A 20402-nucleotide genomic window follows, 5' to 3' on the forward strand; every position below is an offset into this window, starting at 1 on the left:
CAATTCTAGTCGTGTAACCTCTGCTCTGCCTTAAAACAGATTCCCATTAGGAAAAGCATGAAACTTTATCACAGCCCTCCCTTTGTCTTCAGCCTCATTTGATGCTCTGCTCCCACAGCACGCCCACTGTGTCTCCATCCACACCTGCTTCCTCTCAGGTCCTCTGAAAGCCATTGTTGCTCCTGTCACAAGCCAATCTCCCTAATGAGGAGAAGCCTCTTATATCACCACGTATCTTTTCTTTGCAGCCCTTTCACATTGCAGTTTTTAATTTACTTATTGGGTTTCATGAATGTTGCCTCTTGTGCCAGAAAGCAAGCTCCATAAAGACAGAAATTGAGCCTGCTTTTGCTGGTCACTTTATCTCCACATCCCAGCATGCAATAAGTATTGATATTTTAACTAAGTAAACAAGTGAAATACATTTGCTACTGCATATTTTGTTTTTAATTGTATGTATTTAATGTATTAAATGGTGTGTAAAATTTTGATTTACAGAATATTAATAATATATATAAATATTTTATCATTTCTCCCTTTGTTAGAGCTATGATCAAAAGTCCTCCCCCCACTCCAAGACCACAGAAATATTGACTTTTTTTTTTTTTTTACTTCTTCCTACTTCTGTTGTTTGCATTAAAATCTTGAATCTACCTGCAGTTTATTTTTGGAATATGATTATAATTTAGGGAAATAACTTTACTTACTTCCCAAATAACCATTTTCCTAACCCTTTTCCACCCTTTCCTTGCAGTTCTAAAGTGACTTCTTGTTTGTACACTAAATCCTTTTCCATGTTTAGTTATGTAAATAAGGTCTGTCTCACACTGTAGTATTCACCACTGTTTTCATTATTATAGCTTTATGCTATATTTTAATATCTTACAGTCATATTTCTAAGAAATATATTTGGGGGGGTTTTGTGTTTTGTTTCTTTGTTTGTTTGTTTTTAGGGCCGCACCCGCAGCACATGGAAGTTCCCAGGCTAGGGGTCAAATTTGAGTACAGCTACCAGCCTACACCACAGCTGTGGCAGCTCAGGATCTGAGCCATGTCTGCAATCTACACCACAGCTCATGGCAACACCGATCCTTAACCCACTGAGCAAGGCAGAGATCTAACCCGCATCCTCATGGTTCCTAGTCAGGCTCATTAACCACTGAGCCACGAAGAGAACTCCAGAAAATGTGTTTTTAATAAAATAATACTTCCAGGTTATACAGTCTGAATTAAGATTACTAAACAGGAACTGTTGCTTAGAGCAACACAAATCCATGGGCTCCACCCCCAGAGTTTCTGACTCAGTAGGTTAGAGTGGAGGCCCAGGTATTGCATCTCTAGCAAGTTCATGGTGATGCTGATGCTGCTGATCCAGGGACTAAAATTTGAGAACCTCTGCCTTAGGGTAAAGGATTGAAATAAGAATGTGGTCAACATGCAAATGGTCCTGATGTCTGAGTTCACTCCCCAGAGCCCTCTCAGACTTAGGACGAGTCTCCCCATGTGCTTCATGTGAGCATCTCCCTGACCGTGTCTCTGGCTCTGCTCCTGGCTTAAATTCAAAGCCAGGCCAAGAAACACAGCTCCCCTTTCAGTGACCCGGAAAGATGCTCAGCGCAACCACACTGCTGCCCTTACCGGTTACAAGTGCCGGTGCAGCCAGGCTCCAGCCCCTTACAGGCCAACACTGGGAACTGGAAGGATCTGTGACTCTCTCTGCTTTAGCTTCTCATGATTTCTTTATGTTTAAGGGGAATCGACCAGAGAACTCCCTTTGCTTTCCTCATTCCCACTTCCTTGGCTATTTATTGGCTCTATGGTCCACACAAAGGGAGAGTTAATTACTAACACCTGCTCCCGGACTAATAACCACTCCTTGACAGAGATTCTTTTCTGCCTATTCACATATTGAGCTGGTTAGCCATACAGGATATGCCTCTCTGGAGAAAATACCATCTTGCTCCTTCCTTCATAAAGGGTCAGAAATTCTTTGCAGGAAATCAATAGCCTTAGAGATACTATCTGCTGTGGCTTCCTCTTTATTATTAAGACAGAAACATTTGATGATATTTTCCATGAAAGACAGAAACATTTGATGATATTTTCCATGAAATCGTGAGTTTAGGTTTTCCCTTTTTTCTTTTCTTTCTTTTTTTTTTTTTTTTTTTTTTTTTTTTTTTTTTTTTTTTGTCCTTTTGCCTTTCTAGGGCCACTTCTGCGGCATATGAAGGTTCCAGGCTAGGAATCTAATCGGAGCTGTAGCCACCAGCCTACACAACAGCCATAGCAATGCCAGATCCTTAACCCACTGAGCCAGGCCAGGGATGGAACCCACAACCTCATGGTTCCTAGTCAGATTCGTTAACCACTGAGCCACGATGGAACTCCTGTTTTTCCTTATTTTTTTGATACTCACATTTCCCCCACTCACTTATATTTCCCCATCTAGGTCACACAAAAGTTAGGTGGAAACTTTCTGCATTTCCCGGAGGGAAAGGCCTTCTGGAAATTTCTCCTTCTTATTTCCCCTTTGTGTATCTAAAATGTTCATTAGAAGCCTCTCCTCCCATCATATGCAGGCGGAGTTTCCTATCAGCCCCTTTTGAATTCATCCCAATGCAGTGCACACTGAGGAGGCTATGTGTGGAGCCTTGAAATGCAGAAGGACGCATCTCTTGTCATCAAGGCTCAGTCTGTACTGATGAGGCAGATACGTTTGTTAACAATTACACAACTGTGCAATAAATATTGCATGATGGAAATCAGGGATGCCTGGGACAAAGGCAGGCACGGCCCCTGCTTGGTTAGAGAGCCTGGCAAGGCACAGCTCCAGAAAGGGTGACATTTCAATGAACTATTGGGGAGGGATTGTGTTTTTATTTATTTCTAGTATTAACTGTTATATTACATTATTTCATTTTTATTTACTTTTGGAATAGCAATACGTTCACAGTTTGACAATTCAGTAAAGTATGAGAGATTATAGAAGTGTATCAACAGAAACATGTGATTTAAAATTTTCTAGTGGCCACATTTTAAAAAGTAAAACAAAACAAAGGAAATTGTGTAATAGCATACTTTATTTAATCTATATATATAAAATTATCAGTCCAACAGCTAATCAGAAAAAAAAAAGAGATATTTTACATTCTTTTTCAAACCAAGTCTTCACATTGGTACAAAGTATATCTTACATTTTTAATACATCACAATTGGAAAAACCACCTTTCAAGGGTCCATACATGGTGAAGTAGCTATGTAGTAATAAGTTTCCCTCCCATTTCCACCCTGAAGCTACTGAGTTCCCCTCCCTAGATAAGCAGTTATTGTTGGTAGCTTCAAGTGTGTTCTTCCACAGATAATTAATATATGTCTACAAGCAATTGTGAACATATATGCACAAATAATAGGATGATAACTACACCATTGTGCATTCTATTTTTTTCATTTATAAGTCTTGGAGATGTTTCACATCATTATACAGGAAGCAAGCTCCATCTTTATTTTACTACTGCAGAATATTCTATTGTACTGCTGTCACAGACAATCCAGTTAATCCCTATCTATGGGCATATAGGTGGTTGCCAGTATGTGTTCACTATTCGAGCTGAATTTACCAAGAAGCAGAGTGCAATAGGAGCTAACCCAGTAAGGATGAGAGAATGACATTCTAGAGAAAGGGACCAGCATGAAGGAGGGCATGGGACACAAGGACACTGGCATTTGAGGATAACGTCTTACAATTCAAGATGTCTGGAAAGTGGAGTGTATATGAACAGAAAAGAGAAGAAAGCTAGAAGGGCAGGAAGAGACCAGACTATAAACAGCCACACAAGTGTCATTTTAAGGAATTTGGACCTCATCCATAATGGAGAGTAATCAAAAGATTTTAAGAAGCAGGGAAGAATTAAGAGATGATTGAATTAATAAATAAATGAGGAAAGAGGGACAAATCTTCCCTACTGATGAATTCTGATTAATAGATATAGAAGGGAAACAGAAAATCTCCACTTAAAGCACCACAGTAACAATTGCTACAGGCAAGATCATCTGCTGAATATGCAAATTAGTGGATAAAACATTGGAGAAACAAGATATTTGCATAGCCTCCAAGTACCTCCCCAAAATATGTGTTAATTATTGTGATGGTTTTAATATATGTCCAAACATTCTTTGATACTCTCCCTCCAGGAAGGAGAGCTTAATTCTACCAGGCTTACTCACGGCTAATGAGTAGGGTATGGAAAAGAAAAACAGTAACTTCACAGTGGACCTGGCAGACACCACCTCAACCAAGTGATCCAGATTTACATCACCAGTAGTGTTGATATCAGGTGCCCCTGCCAAATGGGATGAGAAGGGCACTGCCTCTGTGATATACTTCCCCCAAACCCATAACCACAGTCTAATTATGAGAAGACATCAGATAAACCCAAATTGAGGGACACTCTAACAAACACCTGACCAATATTCTTTGAGTGTCGAGGTCAAAGTTCCCTGGTGGCCTAGGGGTTGAGGATCTGGCCACTACTGTGGCCAGAGTTTGATCCCTGGCCTGGCAACTTTCACATGCAACAGGCGCAGCAGGAAAAAAAGTGTCAAGGTTACTAGAAAAAAAAAAAAGAAAGAAAGAAAGGCTGAGAAACTGTCACATACCTAAAGAGACTAAGGAGGTGTGTTGATCAAATGCGATATGGGATCCTGGGATTGGTCCTGGAGCACAAAAAAAGAACTTTGGGGGAAAAACTTGGAAAATATGACTACAATCTTTGTTTTAGTTAATATTATTGTATGGATGTTAATGTCTTAATTTCATAAAGGTACCATAGCTGTTTAAGATGTTAACATTAGAAGGAAGGTGGTTGAAGATAAACCATGATATTCTGTGCTATCTTTGCAAACGTTCTGTAGATATAAAATTATTTTCAAATAGGAAATTTTTAAAAGAGTGAATCATTGGAGTGAACGTGATTAGATTCCTGTTTTAGAAGAATCCCAGTGGCTGCAGTGGGGAAACAAGCTGGAAAGGGAAAGACCAAAGTAGGGAAGTTACATGGTCTTGCTACAAAAGTCAAGAAGGGATAGTGGAGGCCCAGATGGGGTAGAGGCAGCAGGAGTCTGCGGGCTGTGGACAGACTAGAGGGATCTCTAGAAGAAAACTCCATTGGACCTGGTGATAATTTGGTAAAGAAGTGAAGAAGTATAAGAACTCAAGATAACACCAGTGTTTAACCTCCAGGAATTAGATGGGCAATGATGTCGTTCACTGAGATGGAGAAAACAGGAAGAAGAACAAGTTTCAGGGAAACATAGTTCCGTTTTAGACTTGTTGAGTTTGGAATACATTTGATAAACCCAAGTATCCATTAGGCAGCTGGATATATGAACCTGCAGGTCAGGAGGAAGAGCTGGCTATAGGCCATGGTGGAGAGTCACTGGCATGTAGAATGGTTGAAGCCATGAAATGATGAGGTGACCCAAGGAGAGTGAATAGGAAAGGGAGGGCTTAGGGCATTTAGGGCTAGGCCAGGAGATAGCAAGGACCATGGGGCATGTCCACAGAAGTAGTGACAGTGCAGTGTAATTATTTGGAGCTAGGTTCTAGAGGCAGGCTTCCAGGGCCAGAATAATGGCTTTCCAGCCTACCTGTTGTCTGACAGGGGAAAGTTATTTATATATTAAGGCTATTGTCAGGATTGGATGAGACACTGTAATGTAAAGTTCTTAGAATAATACAGGACTCAGTGCTAAAAGAATGTTGACTAATGGGAGGCAAAGGAAAAAGAGAATGGAAGCTAAGGGGGAAAGGTGGTTTGAAAAGAAGGACCTGCGCGTCAAACCCCTTCTTAAGGTGGCCGTAGTCTAGAAAGGGGAAAATAATAAGAGTTAGCAAGGATTTGAATCATCATGCATTGCTGGTGGGATCATAACATGGTACTGCCACTGTGGAAAATGGATTGGTGGTCTCTCAAAAAGGTGAACATAGAATGACCATGTGATCCAGCAATTCCACTCCTTGGTATCTACCCAAAAGAATTAAAGATGGGAAACAGATACTTATACACTCACGTTCATAGCAGCATTATTCACAGTGGCCAAAAGGTGTAAACTCTCCAAGTGTCCATCAACAGATAAGTAAACAACATGTGATATATCTATATAATGGAATATTATTCAACTTTAAAAAGAAATGAAGTTCTGATACATCCTACAGCGTGGATGAACCTTGAAAACATTGTGCAAAGTGAAATAAATCAGATACAAAAGGATAAACACTGTATGATTCCACTTAGTTGAGGAACCTAGAGCAGACAGATTCATAAAGACAGAAAGTTGAAGATAGGTTACCAGAAGTTGGGAGGGGGGAGAAATGAGGAAATATTGTTTAATGAATACAGAGTTTCTGTTTGAGAAGATGAAAGAGTTCTGGAAAAGGATAGTGTAATGGTGGTACATTTCAAATGTAGTAAAATGCCTCTGAATTATACCTTAAAAGCTGTTAAAATTGTAAAATTTTATGTTATATACCTTACCACAATATTTTTTTAAAGATTGTAGTTAATGTTGCAAAGAAGCTAAATAAGATAAGCTCTGAAAAAATTACCCTTTGTATTTTGTGACACAGAGACCAAATTGGTGACATTTCCCAGAGCCTTGTCGAGGAGCAGAGAGGCGGAAAGTCAGATTGTAGTGGGTTGAAGAATGATTGGGAAATGTGTTGACCAGGGATTGGCAAACTATGTCCAAATCTGGCCCAGTCCCTGTTTCTGTAAATAAAGTTTTATTGGAACACAGCCCTACACCTTCATGTAGGTATTGCCTTTGGTTTCTTTTGTGCTACCCCAGCAGGATTGAGTAGCTGCCAGAAATATTTTGGGGAAAGTTATCCAACCCCTGGACTAGACAAGACCCCTGGTCTTTAAAGAAGTTAGTTTTTTAGACAGTTCCTGCATTTCTGGTGGGAAATTGAGTAAACTATTGAGTAAATGACAGTGCCCCTTCAGTCACCTAGCAGAACAGACCCAATGCTAAACAATAATAATAATAATGAATAAGAAGGAGAAAGAGGAGGAGGAAGAGAGGGAAGAGGAAAAACTCCTTCCTTCCTTCCTTTCTTTAACAAGGTTTTGTCTTCCCCATGCCTCTGTCTCTTACAGCCCTGGATGAAGGGATTGAAAGTCCCTCTGCCCACTGTGCTCCCTCCCCCCCCCAAAAAAAATCTCCCTACTAGTAAATTGTCACATGACTGGTGATAATAAATGTTCTGAAATGGCTACAAACTGCAGTTTGGTTTAAAGTTTCCTCATTAATGCAAGAGAATGCCCACAACCTGAGGCTTTTCAAGTGTTTATTAATTTGCTTTCTGGGACTGAGTGCCAATATTTATTCAGATCAAAGACAAAGCCGATGTCTTTAGCACTTACTGTGTGTCGGGAACTATGCCAAGTCTTGTGCCTAGGTGACCTCATTGATAATCATCAAAACCAGCAGATGGCCTTTCCTCATTTGACCAGTGGAGTGACTGGGGCTCACTGGGGTTAAATACTCACCTATGGACCCACCAGGCATGAGTAATAGAATTGAGGTTTGAAGTGACATCTACCTGATTCCAGGAACCTGGGCTGTTTCCGCTGCACCATGCAGTCATCCTGTCCTCAGCTTCAGAGTGGTTTTTATAGCCTCTCTAAGCAGAATCTAATATTTCGTGGGCTCTCAATCTATTTTAAGCCATAAGCTTTGCTTTTTCACACTAAGAACTTATGGCTTAGGATATGTCTCACATAGACCTTAGGCTTTAGTAAGACCCTCTCTCCAGCCTGTTCGTGTGCTCGCTCTGCCTCCAAGCCCCACTTTGATGATCATATGATTCTACCCAGAGGTATTTCTTTAAAACCATCCTGCTTTGCATACCCTCTACCAGTGCCATCTAATACCTGGGCTTCACTTGTTCCCATCTTAGCATTTATTTTTATATCACCTGCAATAATCCTGAAGCTCTTGCTTAGGCACAGTGACAGGGTGAGGCAGCAAGAGGGGGTTATAATGGCTTCCTTCCTACAGTTCCCATCCGTTCATGTCCATATGATCAGCTCATAAACACACAGCACCCTTGTGACTTCTTTCCTCATCGAGGCTGCCCTTGATAGCACAACCTTTGACTGCCTAGATTTTTGCAGCCATCAAATCAGAACTAAAAGGAAACTGAGTTCATTTACCTAGCCCTTAACTGTACCAGGGAGAGAAGCAACTAAAGCCCAGAGAGGAATGCCAGCTTATCCAGGCACACACAGCTTGTCAGCAGCAGATCCTGGACTAGAAAGACCCCGGGGCTTCCAGCCTCAGTCTGGAGCTCACTCTGTAGCAGCTCACTGCCTCCCGCCTGCCTCAGTTGATGAAGCAGGGGCCGTCCCCCTGCATGGGAAGCACTTACCTTGGAGCCCTTTTCATGAATGAGACCAGATGCAGAACTGCACATTGATCATTTCTGTCCCTCCCCTTTCTGCTTTCTGTTAAAGGCAGCCCCCAGCTCCCAGCTGGCTCCTGTCCCCTCCCCAGTCGGGAGAAGTTATTACATGAAGAGATCAGCTTACCAGTTTTCTTCAGAGCAGAGGCTGAGCTCGGAGCTCCGGGTAGTACAGTGAAGGAGAGCCGAGGGAACCAGCGCCGTGCCTAGCGGAACTCCAGGGCTGGAATCCGAGACACAAGTGCATCTGCTAGCTGTTAGCACTTGGCAGACGGAGTTCTCCTCTAGGGTAGTTCTAACTTTGGGTAATAATGTTTGTCAGCTACCTGATATTAACATTGCTCCACGTTCAAACAGCAGTGTTAGCAAGACCTGGGGGAGAGGTAAGCCAAATAAAATATCTTGTCAGAAGTTGTATTTCGTCAGTATTATATTTCCTCTTCTATCTACCAAGATGGATCAGGGAAGGGGTTTTTATGGTGTGCAAAGAATAATGCTTTATTTTGCTTTTAAATGCTTCCCTTGTCTTTTCTTCTAGGAAGACTTCTTTACTTCTTGAAAAAAAAATCCTGTCATTTCTAAAATCTTATTCTGGCACAGCCACCACACCAGGGAATTGGCATGGCCTTGGTGACAGATGCTTAGAGCATGTACATTTCTTCTTCTGCCGTTTGCAAAAAAAAAAAAAAAGAAAGAAAAAAAGAAAGAAAGAAAAAAGAAAAATGTACATGTCGGATTCCAGAGGGACTGTTCCCTCTTGAGAATTTTCCTCTAGTATTGCATATGCATGCTAAAGGATGCATACTAGAGGAATTGCTTTTCTTTGCCCCTTTTGCTTCACCTTTTTCTCCTTTTTTGCTTTGATGTGCTTGGGGGAAAAAAATCTGTGCTTAATTTTGTATCATAGGTTTGAAGAGGGCTAGTGATACAGACAGGGCTTAGCGTGTCCCAGGTCTACTAGAGAAGGGAGACATGTTTAAGACTCATGAGGATGATTTATTCTTACTGGTTTAGTGCCTGTGCTTGCTGGATACATTTTTTGACATCACAGATGCCTGTAGGACACAGTTTTTGACACAGGCAGAAATCAGAAGGATGATCAAATGGGCTGGCGAGGGAAGCACTTAGGTGTATCCATCCTCACCTGCACATGAGCCTGCAACAAATTTACCTGGTCCACTTCTTTTACTCCTCATTCTGATGAAAAGTCTCAGAGACTGATGGCTGAGCAATGAAAGGATGGCTTTTTTGCCTGAATCCAGCTTCCTCTTTGAAAAGCCAAGCGAAAAGTGCATCTCCTAAAAAGGCCATGGGGCCACTTCGCAGCTCTTGCCTTTTGTTACCATTATGGGCACGGAGCAGGCTCTGAAAGCTTCCTCTAATGACTTTCCCTTTTCTAAGAGGAGTGGAAGTGAGTGCGCTCCCAAACCCAAGCTGCAAGGTGAGCTGTGGTTGCAGCTGGGTCCTTACTCCTTTCAAAGCAAACATGTGGTACAGAGGCATGCAGCAACGGGTCATTTGTTTGAGGCTTTTAGCCTATTAGTTACCTGTGTCCTCCACTCTGCAGATATTTTCTGGGCCTGTGGCGGGGGGAGGTGGGGGGTGAGGCGGGGATGGGGCAGTTGTCAAGGTCTTGAATGGGAGCTGGAGAAACTGAATGGCTTAGTGATGCTGGAGGCTGAAAGTGGACCTCTCGTTGCAATTGAAGTTCACAACTTCTCTGTTGATTTTTTACTGTGTAGAGTAAATGACAAATGGGTTGGCCTGACTCAGCCTGGAGCACTTAAGCATGTGAGAGGAGAGCTCATATGGAAAATATTTCTATCACCGCTGCATGCGCATATGGCCGGGGGAGACCCCCTTGCAGAGCAAATCACAGCGCCCCAGCAGCCCCTCAGTGGTGTGCCAATTACTCTTATTAACAGTGAGACTGAGGGCAGGCTCCAGTTACCTGCACACAGCTGGCTCCTGGGGAAGGCCACTCTGGGCTGCGTGTGCTTCAAGCCTTGTGTCACATGCAGAGAGGCGAGTAGCTCTGTTTCACTTTACAATCTGCACAGCAGATGAAAAATGAAAGGGGATTACACAGGCTCATCCAAATCTTGACTCTGTTTTGCCGGCATTCAGCACTCAGGAGAGGAAGGCAGGACTTCTGTCTTTTGAGTTAAAGTGTGTGGGCTTAATAGTCAGAAAACCCTATCAGAGGTGATGAATGCCTGCTGTCTTTTCCTTTGTTCTACTTCACTATGCTAAGAAAGACCTTCCTGTGCCTTTTCCTCTTTTCTTTTAGTTTTTCTTCCTTCCTTCTGGGTGTGTGTGTGTGTGTGTGTGTGTGTGTGTGTGTCTGCACGCGCAAGTTGCCCCAAACTCTTGGCTCCATAACTACTGTGCTCCTAGGGAATTGTGCAATTAGGATTCCTTACCCCTTGTTGAAAATAAAATGATGAGGAGGGCCCAGGGGTATGAACTGCTCCCCCTCCCTCCCTAAAAGAAAGTCGTTTGTACAGCGCTTTGGAGAATGTGGCATTTCTTTACAAGAGGCTCTTTTTTATATACCATGTTACTTACAAAACTCACCCAAGTGATGTTGCGTCATCCCCGAGTCACCCAACTTTTCATTTTCTCAGCCAGCTGGTTCTCTTGCAGGTTTTAATTATCTTCCCTCTGGATGTTCATAAAAACACATGAGGAAAAGGAAGGAAGGGGAAGGGAGTGTCCTACACCTCGTGGTGCTTGGCTGGCTGTGTTCTCGGCGTGGCTGGTCTCCATGCAGCAAACTGTGGGCAGCAGCTCACAGAATCAGTTACTTTCTAGGCTGCGAGGTCCTTCCAGATGAGCAGGGGCTGGCAGGTGGTGGGAGGAAGGGGTGTGATTCAAAGCAAGCTGTATATAGCATCCTGTTGCTGGCACTGTTGGCACTGGTGACTGTCAACCAAGGACAGAAACAACCCAGGATGGTGTCAGAGCAATAGGAATGCATGCACCCTCTGAAAGAATGTACAGGGCTATGAGTCAGGCTGGACCTTCGGTGTGTTTGTCAGTGTGGAAAGTGTTCCAGGATCCAGTTTCTTTGCAGGATGCAGCAGAATGGTGTGTGGGGATATGTGTGTGCATTTCCTGAACTCAGACTTGAGTTCTCAGATAAGACCAATGAGATACTATTATATGTGGGGAGGGGGAGGAAGAGGCAACTGGAAATCCATACAGTTCTGTGGAGTGTAGTAAGACAGATTCCTAGAAGTGAGCCAGAAAGATGTCGGATTTAATTTTGATGAACCCATTTGGCAAAACCTGTCACAATTAAGCCGGACATCTTTTTAATATCTTGGCTGCTAACGGGTACAGGGTATCTCTCATGGTGATGAAAATGTTTTAGACTCAGAGAGTGGTAAATGGCTGCACAATCTTGTGATTGTACCGAGTCATACCATTTAAAAGAGCAAATTTTATGGCATGTGAACACTATCTCAATTTTTTAAATTGAAAATAAATAAATAAAAATGTCTCTTTGAGCAAGCTTTTCCATTTCTAATACTTTATCATATGGATCTACTCTGAATGCGCAAAATGCCCTCTGAACCATTTTCCATTATGTGGCTGTTATAGCAACCTAAATGTCTTTCAGTAGGGAACAGATGCACCCCAAGTTCAGCCTGACTCACAGCCCTTTACATTCTTTCAGGGGATGCCTACAGTCTACACAAGTGAATCAGTGCTGTCCTATTTTGACAAGGGCAAAAGCATTCTAGGGATCTCAGTGCTCTTAACTGGATGCTCCTGCAACCAGAAATGAAAGAAGGGATAGTTCTTCTCTGAGTTTGTTCTCAAACCCAGGCACCAATACCTTCCTGGTTTGTTCTGTCCCTGGCTGACAATCACCAAGGTGTTCAGAAAGAATGGGGGAGCTCTACATGCACTGATGTGAAATGACCACCACGATATGTTGTTAGGTAAGAAAAGAACAAAGTATATAAAATGCTACCCTTTGTGTTAAATGTGTTTATATGTTTGTCCACCCTCTCTGGAAGGAAATATAAGAAAATGGAGGAGGCGTTCCAATTGTGGCTCAGCAGAAATGAACTCAGCTAGTATCCGTGAATATTCATGTTCCATATCTGGTCCTGCTCGGTGGGTTAAGGATCTGGTATTGCTGCAAGCTGTGGTATAGGTCGCAGATGAGGCTCAGATCTTGCATGGCTGTGGCTGTGACGTAGGCTCCAATTTGACCCCTATCCTGGGAACTTCCATATGCCACAGGTGTGGCTCTAAAAAGCAAGAAAGCAGGAAGGAAGGAAGGATGGGAAAATGGGGGAGAAAAAGCATGGCTGAGGGAGGAGAGCCACTGAGACTTAGGATTCACTATACACTTTTGGTATCTTTTGAATTGTGTGCAGTAAGCATGTCTTATCCAGTAAAAAAATAATAAAATATGTGATAAAAAAAATCCCTTGGTAACAAATAAAATATGTGATATAATAGATAACACCCTCAACAATTTCTCATACATTTGCTTAGGTGAGGTATACATGAGCTAATAAGGGTAACTGAAGTATAGCTCAATGAAATGATTCCTTCAGGGCTAAAATGATGTTTTTCAGGTGGCTCATTCACTCATTTAACACCTACTTATTACCCTTTTGTTTTCTCATTTTGCAATGAGGATAACAACAATCGCTCGTTTAGGGGGTTGGCTGGAAGAATTACCACCAGCCAACAGACTCTCAAATATAGAGAACAGACTAGTGGTTACCAGTGGGGAGAAGGAAGGGGAATGGGCAAGATAGAGGTGAGAGTAAGAGATAAAAACTACTTTGTATGAAATAAATAAGCTACAAGTATATATTGTACAGCACAGGGAATATAACCAATAACTGTAAATGGAATAGGACCTTTAAAATTGTGAATCACTGTGTTGTACACATGACCATTATGTAATATTGTAAATCAACTATATCTCAATCTTTAAAAAGATTTTTAAAATGTGATAGTATGTGTAAAGCTCTAGCTTGATATGTCAAGGGAATTTATTGGCTATTACTACAACTGCTTTTGCAAAAGCCACAAGTGTGTGGCATTGTCACCTCAGTGCTGAAAAAAGGAAGGTAAAAAGATAAGGTCTTTACCTTTGATGAGCTTATACTTTAAGGGGGCTCAGAGTGCTAGCAGTTAATGATTACGCAATAAGACACTCTCTTTAACTGCAAGAACAGAGGCAAAGAAGCAATGAAATCTGCCTAAGAAAGTGAAGAAAGACTCCACAAACAATGCCAATTTGAAAAACTCAAAGAGTTATGCATTGGGGATATTTAAAACAACACCCAGACTCAGCAATTTACAGTGCTTCTATATAACTCAGCATATAGTTGTACCCACAGCTATGAGTTATCACATTGACAGGATACAGAGCAAAATCAACAAAACAAAAGGTGCGTGGAGCAAAGCTGGGGGAAACCAGGAGAAAGCTCCCAAGGATCTTCTGCCAGTGGAATCACACAAGACCAGCTTCATTCCCCCAGCAATGAGTTGTGATGACTCGTGGCAAATGTTGCCAGCCAGGGATGCTTGTAGAGAATCAGCACCTTGGGTTTTTACTGGGGGCTGGCCACATAGGTACTCTCTGCCTGCCATGCACAAACATTACAGACTCCCAGATGGAGGCAGCTGTGTAGAATAAATGATATTGTTCATGCAGTATATGCAAGTGAACTACTCTTACTAGCTCTGGGAATGGTGGGCACCAACCCAAAATCCAAGTTCCCAGAGACGCCAGCCTATGGCCAACCACATAAGCAGGTATTTTTAAAAGACAGGGGTCAGGTCTGCTGTGTTAACTCTTCTGCACAGATGGTTAGGCATCTTAAAGGAAAAATAGGAGGGAGGATGTTCCACAGAGGGAAAATAGCTGTAGAGTCCAAGAAGTAAGAAAGAATATGGCCTATTCAAGAAACAGTTCAGATTATAGAAGCATCTTATGAAGGATATGTCAGGAGAAGATCTTTCAGTTACCCAGATCTTGAGAGTCAGAGTTTTACTTCTTTGTCTTTGGAAGTTCCAGAAATTCTACATCTACAGTCTTAGGATTATCTTTTGATGACATCTCATTTAGGTTACCATTGTAGAATGTTTTCTTGGTCATAGATTATTGAAATTATTTCCTAGGGATTAAAGTGAATGAAATAGTAAAGGTAGCATTGCTTTGTAAGCAGTGACAGCCTTTATAAAAAGGCTCTATGGGAAAAGAATCTGAAAAGGAATGGATATATGTATACGTGTGACTGATTTACTTTGCTGTACACCTGAAACGGACACAACTTTTTTTTTTTTTTTTTTTTTGTCTTTTTGCCTTTTCTAGGGCCACTCCCGCGGCATGTGGAGTTCCCAGGCTAGGGATCTAATCTGAGCCGTAGCCACCAGCCTACACCAGAGCCACAGCAATGCGGGATCCGAGCCGCGTCTGCAACCTACACCACAGTTCACAGCATCGACAGATCATTAACCCACTGAGCAAGGCCAGGGATAGAATCTGCAACTTCATGGTTCCTAGTCAGATTCGTTAACCACTGCGCCACAATGTGGAACTCCCTGACACAACTTTCTAAGTCAACTATAGTCCCAATAAAATGTGTGTAAAAAAGAATAACTTAAAAAAAAAGAAGCTGGCCATAATTATTAATCCCTAGAGTGTTATTTGTGGCAAATAAGAATGAAGGATCAATATAATGTCCTGAGTGACTAATTCTTTGTGCACAGCTCTCAGTGGCTCCACCTTTCTTTTGCCTTCTTAAGAATAAAATAAAAAACCAACCATGTGGAACTAACTTGATACTGAAAGACCTGAATTTGAGCTTTGGGTCTACCATGTCTAGCCATATAATTTTGACATTTTATTTTTTTAAAGTTTTATTGAAGTGTGGTTGATTCACAAGGTTGTAATAATTTCTGCTATATGACAAAGTGATTCAGTTATACATGTACACACACCCATTCTCCTTCAGATTCTTTTCCCACATAGATTATCACAGAATATTGGGTAGAGTTTCCTATATCATACAACAGGTCCCAGTTGGCCGGTCATTCCATATTCCACAGTATGCATATGCTAATCCCAAACCCCAGTCCATTACCCTGCTACCTGTACCCTTTGGTAACCTTAAGTTTTTCAAAGTCTGTGAATCTGTTTCTGTTCTGCAAATAAGTTCATTTGTATCCTTTTTTAAAAGTTCCACATTTAAGTGATATCATATGATGTTCATCTTTCACTGTCTAACTTCACTTAGTATGATCATTTCTAGGTCCATCCATGTTGCTGCAAATGGCATTATTTCATTCTTTTTTATGGCTGAGTAATATTCCATTATATATATGTACCACATCTACTTTATCCATTCCTCTGTTGATGGACATTTAGGTTGCTGCCATGTCCTGGCTCTTGTAAATAGTGCTGCAATGAATGTTGGGGTACATATATCTTTTCAAATGATGGTTTTCTCCAAATAGATGCCCAGGGATGGGGTTGCTGGATAATATGATAGTTCTATTTTTAGTTTTTTGAGGACCCTCCATACTGATTTCCATAGTGGTTGCACCAATTTACATTCCCACCAATAGTGTAAGAGGGTTCGCTTTTCTCCACACCCTTTCTAGCATTTATTGTTTATAGACTTTTTGATGATAGCCCTTCTGACTGGTGTAAGGTGGTAACTCATAGTAGTTTAGATTTGCATTTCTCTAATAATTAGTGATGTTGAGCATCTTTTTATGTGTTTTTTGGCCATCTGTATGTTTTTTCAGAGCAATGTCTATTTAGATCTTCTGTCCATTTTTTTTGATGGGATTGTTTTTTTATTTGATAAACTCCTGCAGGAGGTGTTTATATAATTTGGAGATTAATCCCTTGTCAGTCACTTCATTTGCAAATATTTTCTCCCATTCTGTGACTTGTCTTTTTGTTTTGTTTGTTTTCCTTTGGTATGCAAAAACTTTTAAGCTTCATTAGGTCCCATTTGTTTATTTTTGTTTTTATTGTCATTACTCTAGGAGGTGGATATGAGAAGATACTACTGTGGTTTATGTCAGAGAGTGTTTGGCCTATATTTTCCTCTAAGAGTTTTATAGTATCCAGTCTTATATTTTAGTTCTTTAATCCATTTTGAGTATAGTTTTTTCTGTGGTGTTAGAGAGTGTTCTAATTTCATGCTTTTACATATAGCTGTCCAGTATTCCCAGCACCACTTATTGAAGGGACTGTCTTCTGTCCATTGTATGTTCTTCCCTCTTTGTCATAGACTAGTTGACCATAGTTGTGTGGGACTTTCTATCCTGCTCCATTGATCTATATTTCTGCTTTTGTGCCAGTACCATGCTCTTTTGATGACTAGCTTTGTAGTATAGTCTGAAGTCAGGGAGCCTGCTTCCTCCAGCTCCATTTTTCTTTCTCAGGATTGCTTTGGTTATTCTGGGTCTTCTGTGTTTCCAAACAAATTTCAAAATATTTTGTTCTAAGTTCTGTGAAAAACACCATTGGTAATTTGATAGGGATTGAATTGAATCTGTAGATTGCCTTGGGAAGTATAATAATTTTGACAATATTGATTCTTCCAATCCAAGAGCATGGTATATCTTTCCATCTTTTTGTGTCATCTTTGATTTCTTTCATCAGCATCTTATAGTTTTCAGAGTAAAGGTCCTTTGTCTCTAAGTATGTTTATTCCTGGATATTTTATTCTTTTTGATGTGATGGTAAATGGGATTGTTTCCATAATTTCTCTTTCTGGTATTTCATCGTTAGTATATAGAAACACAATCGATTTCTGTGTATTAGTTTTGTATCCTACAACTTTACCAAACTCACTGATGAGCTCTAATAGTTTTTTGGTAGCATCTTTAGGATTTTTTGTGTATAGGATCATGTCATCTGCAAGCAGTGATAGTTTTACTTCTTCTTTTCCAATGATTTTGACACTTAAAATTGTTTTCTTCTTTAATTGTGAAGGCTGTTGTTGATGTTCGTGCTGTGGCACTGCAGTTGAGGATCTGGCGCTGTCTCTGGGGCAGCACAGGTTCAATTCCCTGCCAGGTGCAGTGGGTTAAGGATCCAGCATTGCCACAGCTGTGGCATAGGTCACAGCTATAACTTGGCCTAGAAACTTCCATATGTCAAGGGGGTGGCCAAAAAAGAAAAAAAGCAATAATAATAATAAATTCACATGAAAGCCGTTATTGTTGTAAAAACAAATTCGAGCAATAAAGAAATGCAAAGAATAAAAAAATAAAGGTTCCTCTTTATCCTCACTTCCTTCCCAATCCTTCTTTTCTACCTAGATGAAACTATTGATAACAATTTGGCATTTGTCCTTCTAGAACCATTCCTACACATTTCTAGGCATAAGGGTGTGTACATATGTATGTGTGTGTCTATGAATATATGCATGTATATCTCTAAGACTTGCAAATAATGACAGTTTTGCTTCTTTTCTGATAGCTAGTGCCTCTTGTTTATACCTCTTATCCAATGCAATTGCTAGGATTTCCAGGATATGTTATTAAATCAGTGCAATGAAATGAACATTCTTATCTTCTTCCAGACTTAAATGGGAAAGCTTCTAATATGTCATCACTAAGTGTGATGCCTGCCAGATGTTTTAGATAGATAAATTTTAAACAGTTACTATTTCCCTTCTAAGTTTTTATTGAGACTGGTTGTTAAATTTTATCAAACCTTGTTTACCTTCATGAATTGCTGATATGCTGTGTGTCTTTAACCTACTTATATAGGGAATTATATTAATAGATTTCTTTTTAAAAAAATATGTTTCTTAATCTTGGATTCTCCTCACATTCTTGGAACTTAACTTTCTTAATTATGGTAGTTTATTCATTAAATTAGCTAACATTTGATTTTATAAATATTTGATCTTGAATTTTGTCTCTTTTTGAAAGAAATGAGTACTATTGGTTCACAACTCTCTTTTATTGGACTGGACTGGGGTTTTGCTAGTTTAGTAAAGTAAATTCAAAAGTTTCTCATAGTTTAGCGAGCTTTGAAACAACTACATACTTTGCATACTTTGAAACATATTACTTTGGGTGTGTTTAAACAACAGAGAATTAGCCTTTTCTTGAAGGGTTGTTGGACTCAGTCGTAAAAACAGCCGTTTTGTGGAGTGTGGTCTTTGAGTTCCTTCTTTACTTTTCTCTTATTTCTTAAAAAATGTGTGATATTTAATATATATAGGAGAGTATATGTAATATAAATCAAGTTATGAAGTAAAATAATAAAACAAACACCTATGAGCCCACCACCCAGCTAAAGAAATAAAACATTCTCAATACTGTATGCTGCTCCCCAAGTAACATCTTCCCCACTTTTTCCCTTCTCCCCTTCCCCGGAGCGGAACATTGTCATGAATTTTATGATTATCATTTCTTTGCTTTTTTAAAAGTAATTTTACCATGTATGTATATATCTCTAAAGAATATATTATTTGCTTTTGTTTTTTGGTTTTGACTTACATAAACATGGTATCTTGGTTTTTTTATTCAACTGGAGGATGAATGTAGCTGTAGCCCATTCGTTTTCACTGCTACATAGTGCCTTTCTATGTGAATGTACCATATTTTTCCCTGTTGATAGATATTTGGGTTCTTTCCACTTTTGTTTTTATTTTTTTCTATTATAAATGAGACAACTATGAAAATTTTGGAACATGCCTTTTCACATTTATGTGCAGGGATTCCTGAGGGTGTATATACCCTAGGAGTTAAGTTAGAGTCATAAGGTATGTGCTCGTTTAACTCTACACTGTAATGTCAAGTTGATTTATAAGGTGGTTTATCAGTTTTCACCTCCCTTAGCAGTGTTTAAGGGTTCTCAATTATCTATCTCCTTGTCAATGTTTGGCATTATGAGACAGGGTAATTTTTGCTACTACATGAGGTAGAAAATATTATTAGTATTTGTTGATTGACACTTCTCTGATCACTAACTCTTGTAATATAGTATAATTTTTACATGTATACAAGGTATTTATGTTTTCTCTTCCATGAAATGCCTTTTCATGACTATTTTCTGTTTTTACATTTGGCCTTTCATTTTTTTCACTACTGATTTAAGAATTCTTTATATATTTCAAATATGAATCCTTTGCTTGTTAGTCCGGGTTACTATTTTTCCACCTTTGTGCTTTGTATTTAAGTTTTTATTGTAATCTTTAGATCAACAGATGTCTTCAGTTTTAGAGTATTTGAATTTATCAATTTTTATTTCTTTGTGTTAACATTTTCTATGTCTTGTTTAAGAAATTATTGACCCCAAGGTTATGGAAATATTATCCTTGTTCTTGTCTAAAATTATTGAAATTTTACATTTCACATCTATGTCTTTAATACACTTAGAATTGATTTTTCTGCTTAGTGTGAATAAGGGGTATAATTTTATTTTTCCCCATATTGATGATCAATTGTTGCAGGACCATTAATTGAATGCTCTCTGCCTTATTCCTTTTTGAGGGGAGTGTCTTAGCTATTCTTAGACATTCTTCATGAAATTTGAAGTTAACTCATCAGTTTTCCTTGAAAAATACTTAGGAATTTTTATAAAAACTGTATTGAATCTGTAGATCAATTTGAGACCACTAACGTCATCCCAATATTGAGCCCCTTATATCCATGAACGTACTCTAAGCCTTACATTTCTTTAGGTCTTATTTGAACTTTTTCAATAAGGTATAATTTTCTACATAAAAAATCTTACACACTTTTAATTTTAGATTTATTCCTAGCTACCTTGTTATTTTGTTGTTGTTGTAAATCATGTATATTTTTAATCATTTTTTTTATTTTTGCTAGCACTTAGAAATGCAAATGATCTGAGCAACTTGCTAAATTCCTTTATTAATTTAAATCAGTTGTCTAGGAACTTCTGTGATTTCTAAGTACA

At 39.7% G+C, this 20402-nt stretch overlaps 1 protein-coding gene across 5 annotated transcripts in view; it reads left to right on the forward strand.

Moving 5' to 3' along the window:
* THSD4 (thrombospondin type 1 domain containing 4) overlaps window positions 1-20402 on the forward strand; it is a 577157-nt gene that overhangs the window by 366908 nt on the left and 189847 nt on the right. Inside the window, exon 1 of one of the 5 annotated variants that reach the window (XM_003121770.6) lies at window positions 2841-8847. The exons of the other annotated variants lie outside the window; for them this stretch is intronic. Within the exon in view, the coding sequence (XP_003121818.3) occupies window positions 8776-8847 (72 nt within the window). The 5' untranslated portion in view covers window positions 2841-8775. Of the gene's footprint in view, window positions 1-2840; window positions 8848-20402 lie in introns of those variants that run through there. 5 annotated transcript variants of the gene reach the window in all.

This window comes from Sus scrofa, chromosome 1, assembly GCF_000003025.6.
Source record: "Sus scrofa isolate TJ Tabasco breed Duroc chromosome 1, Sscrofa11.1, whole genome shotgun sequence".
In the NCBI taxonomy this organism is placed as follows: domain Eukaryota; kingdom Metazoa; phylum Chordata; class Mammalia; order Artiodactyla; family Suidae; genus Sus; species Sus scrofa.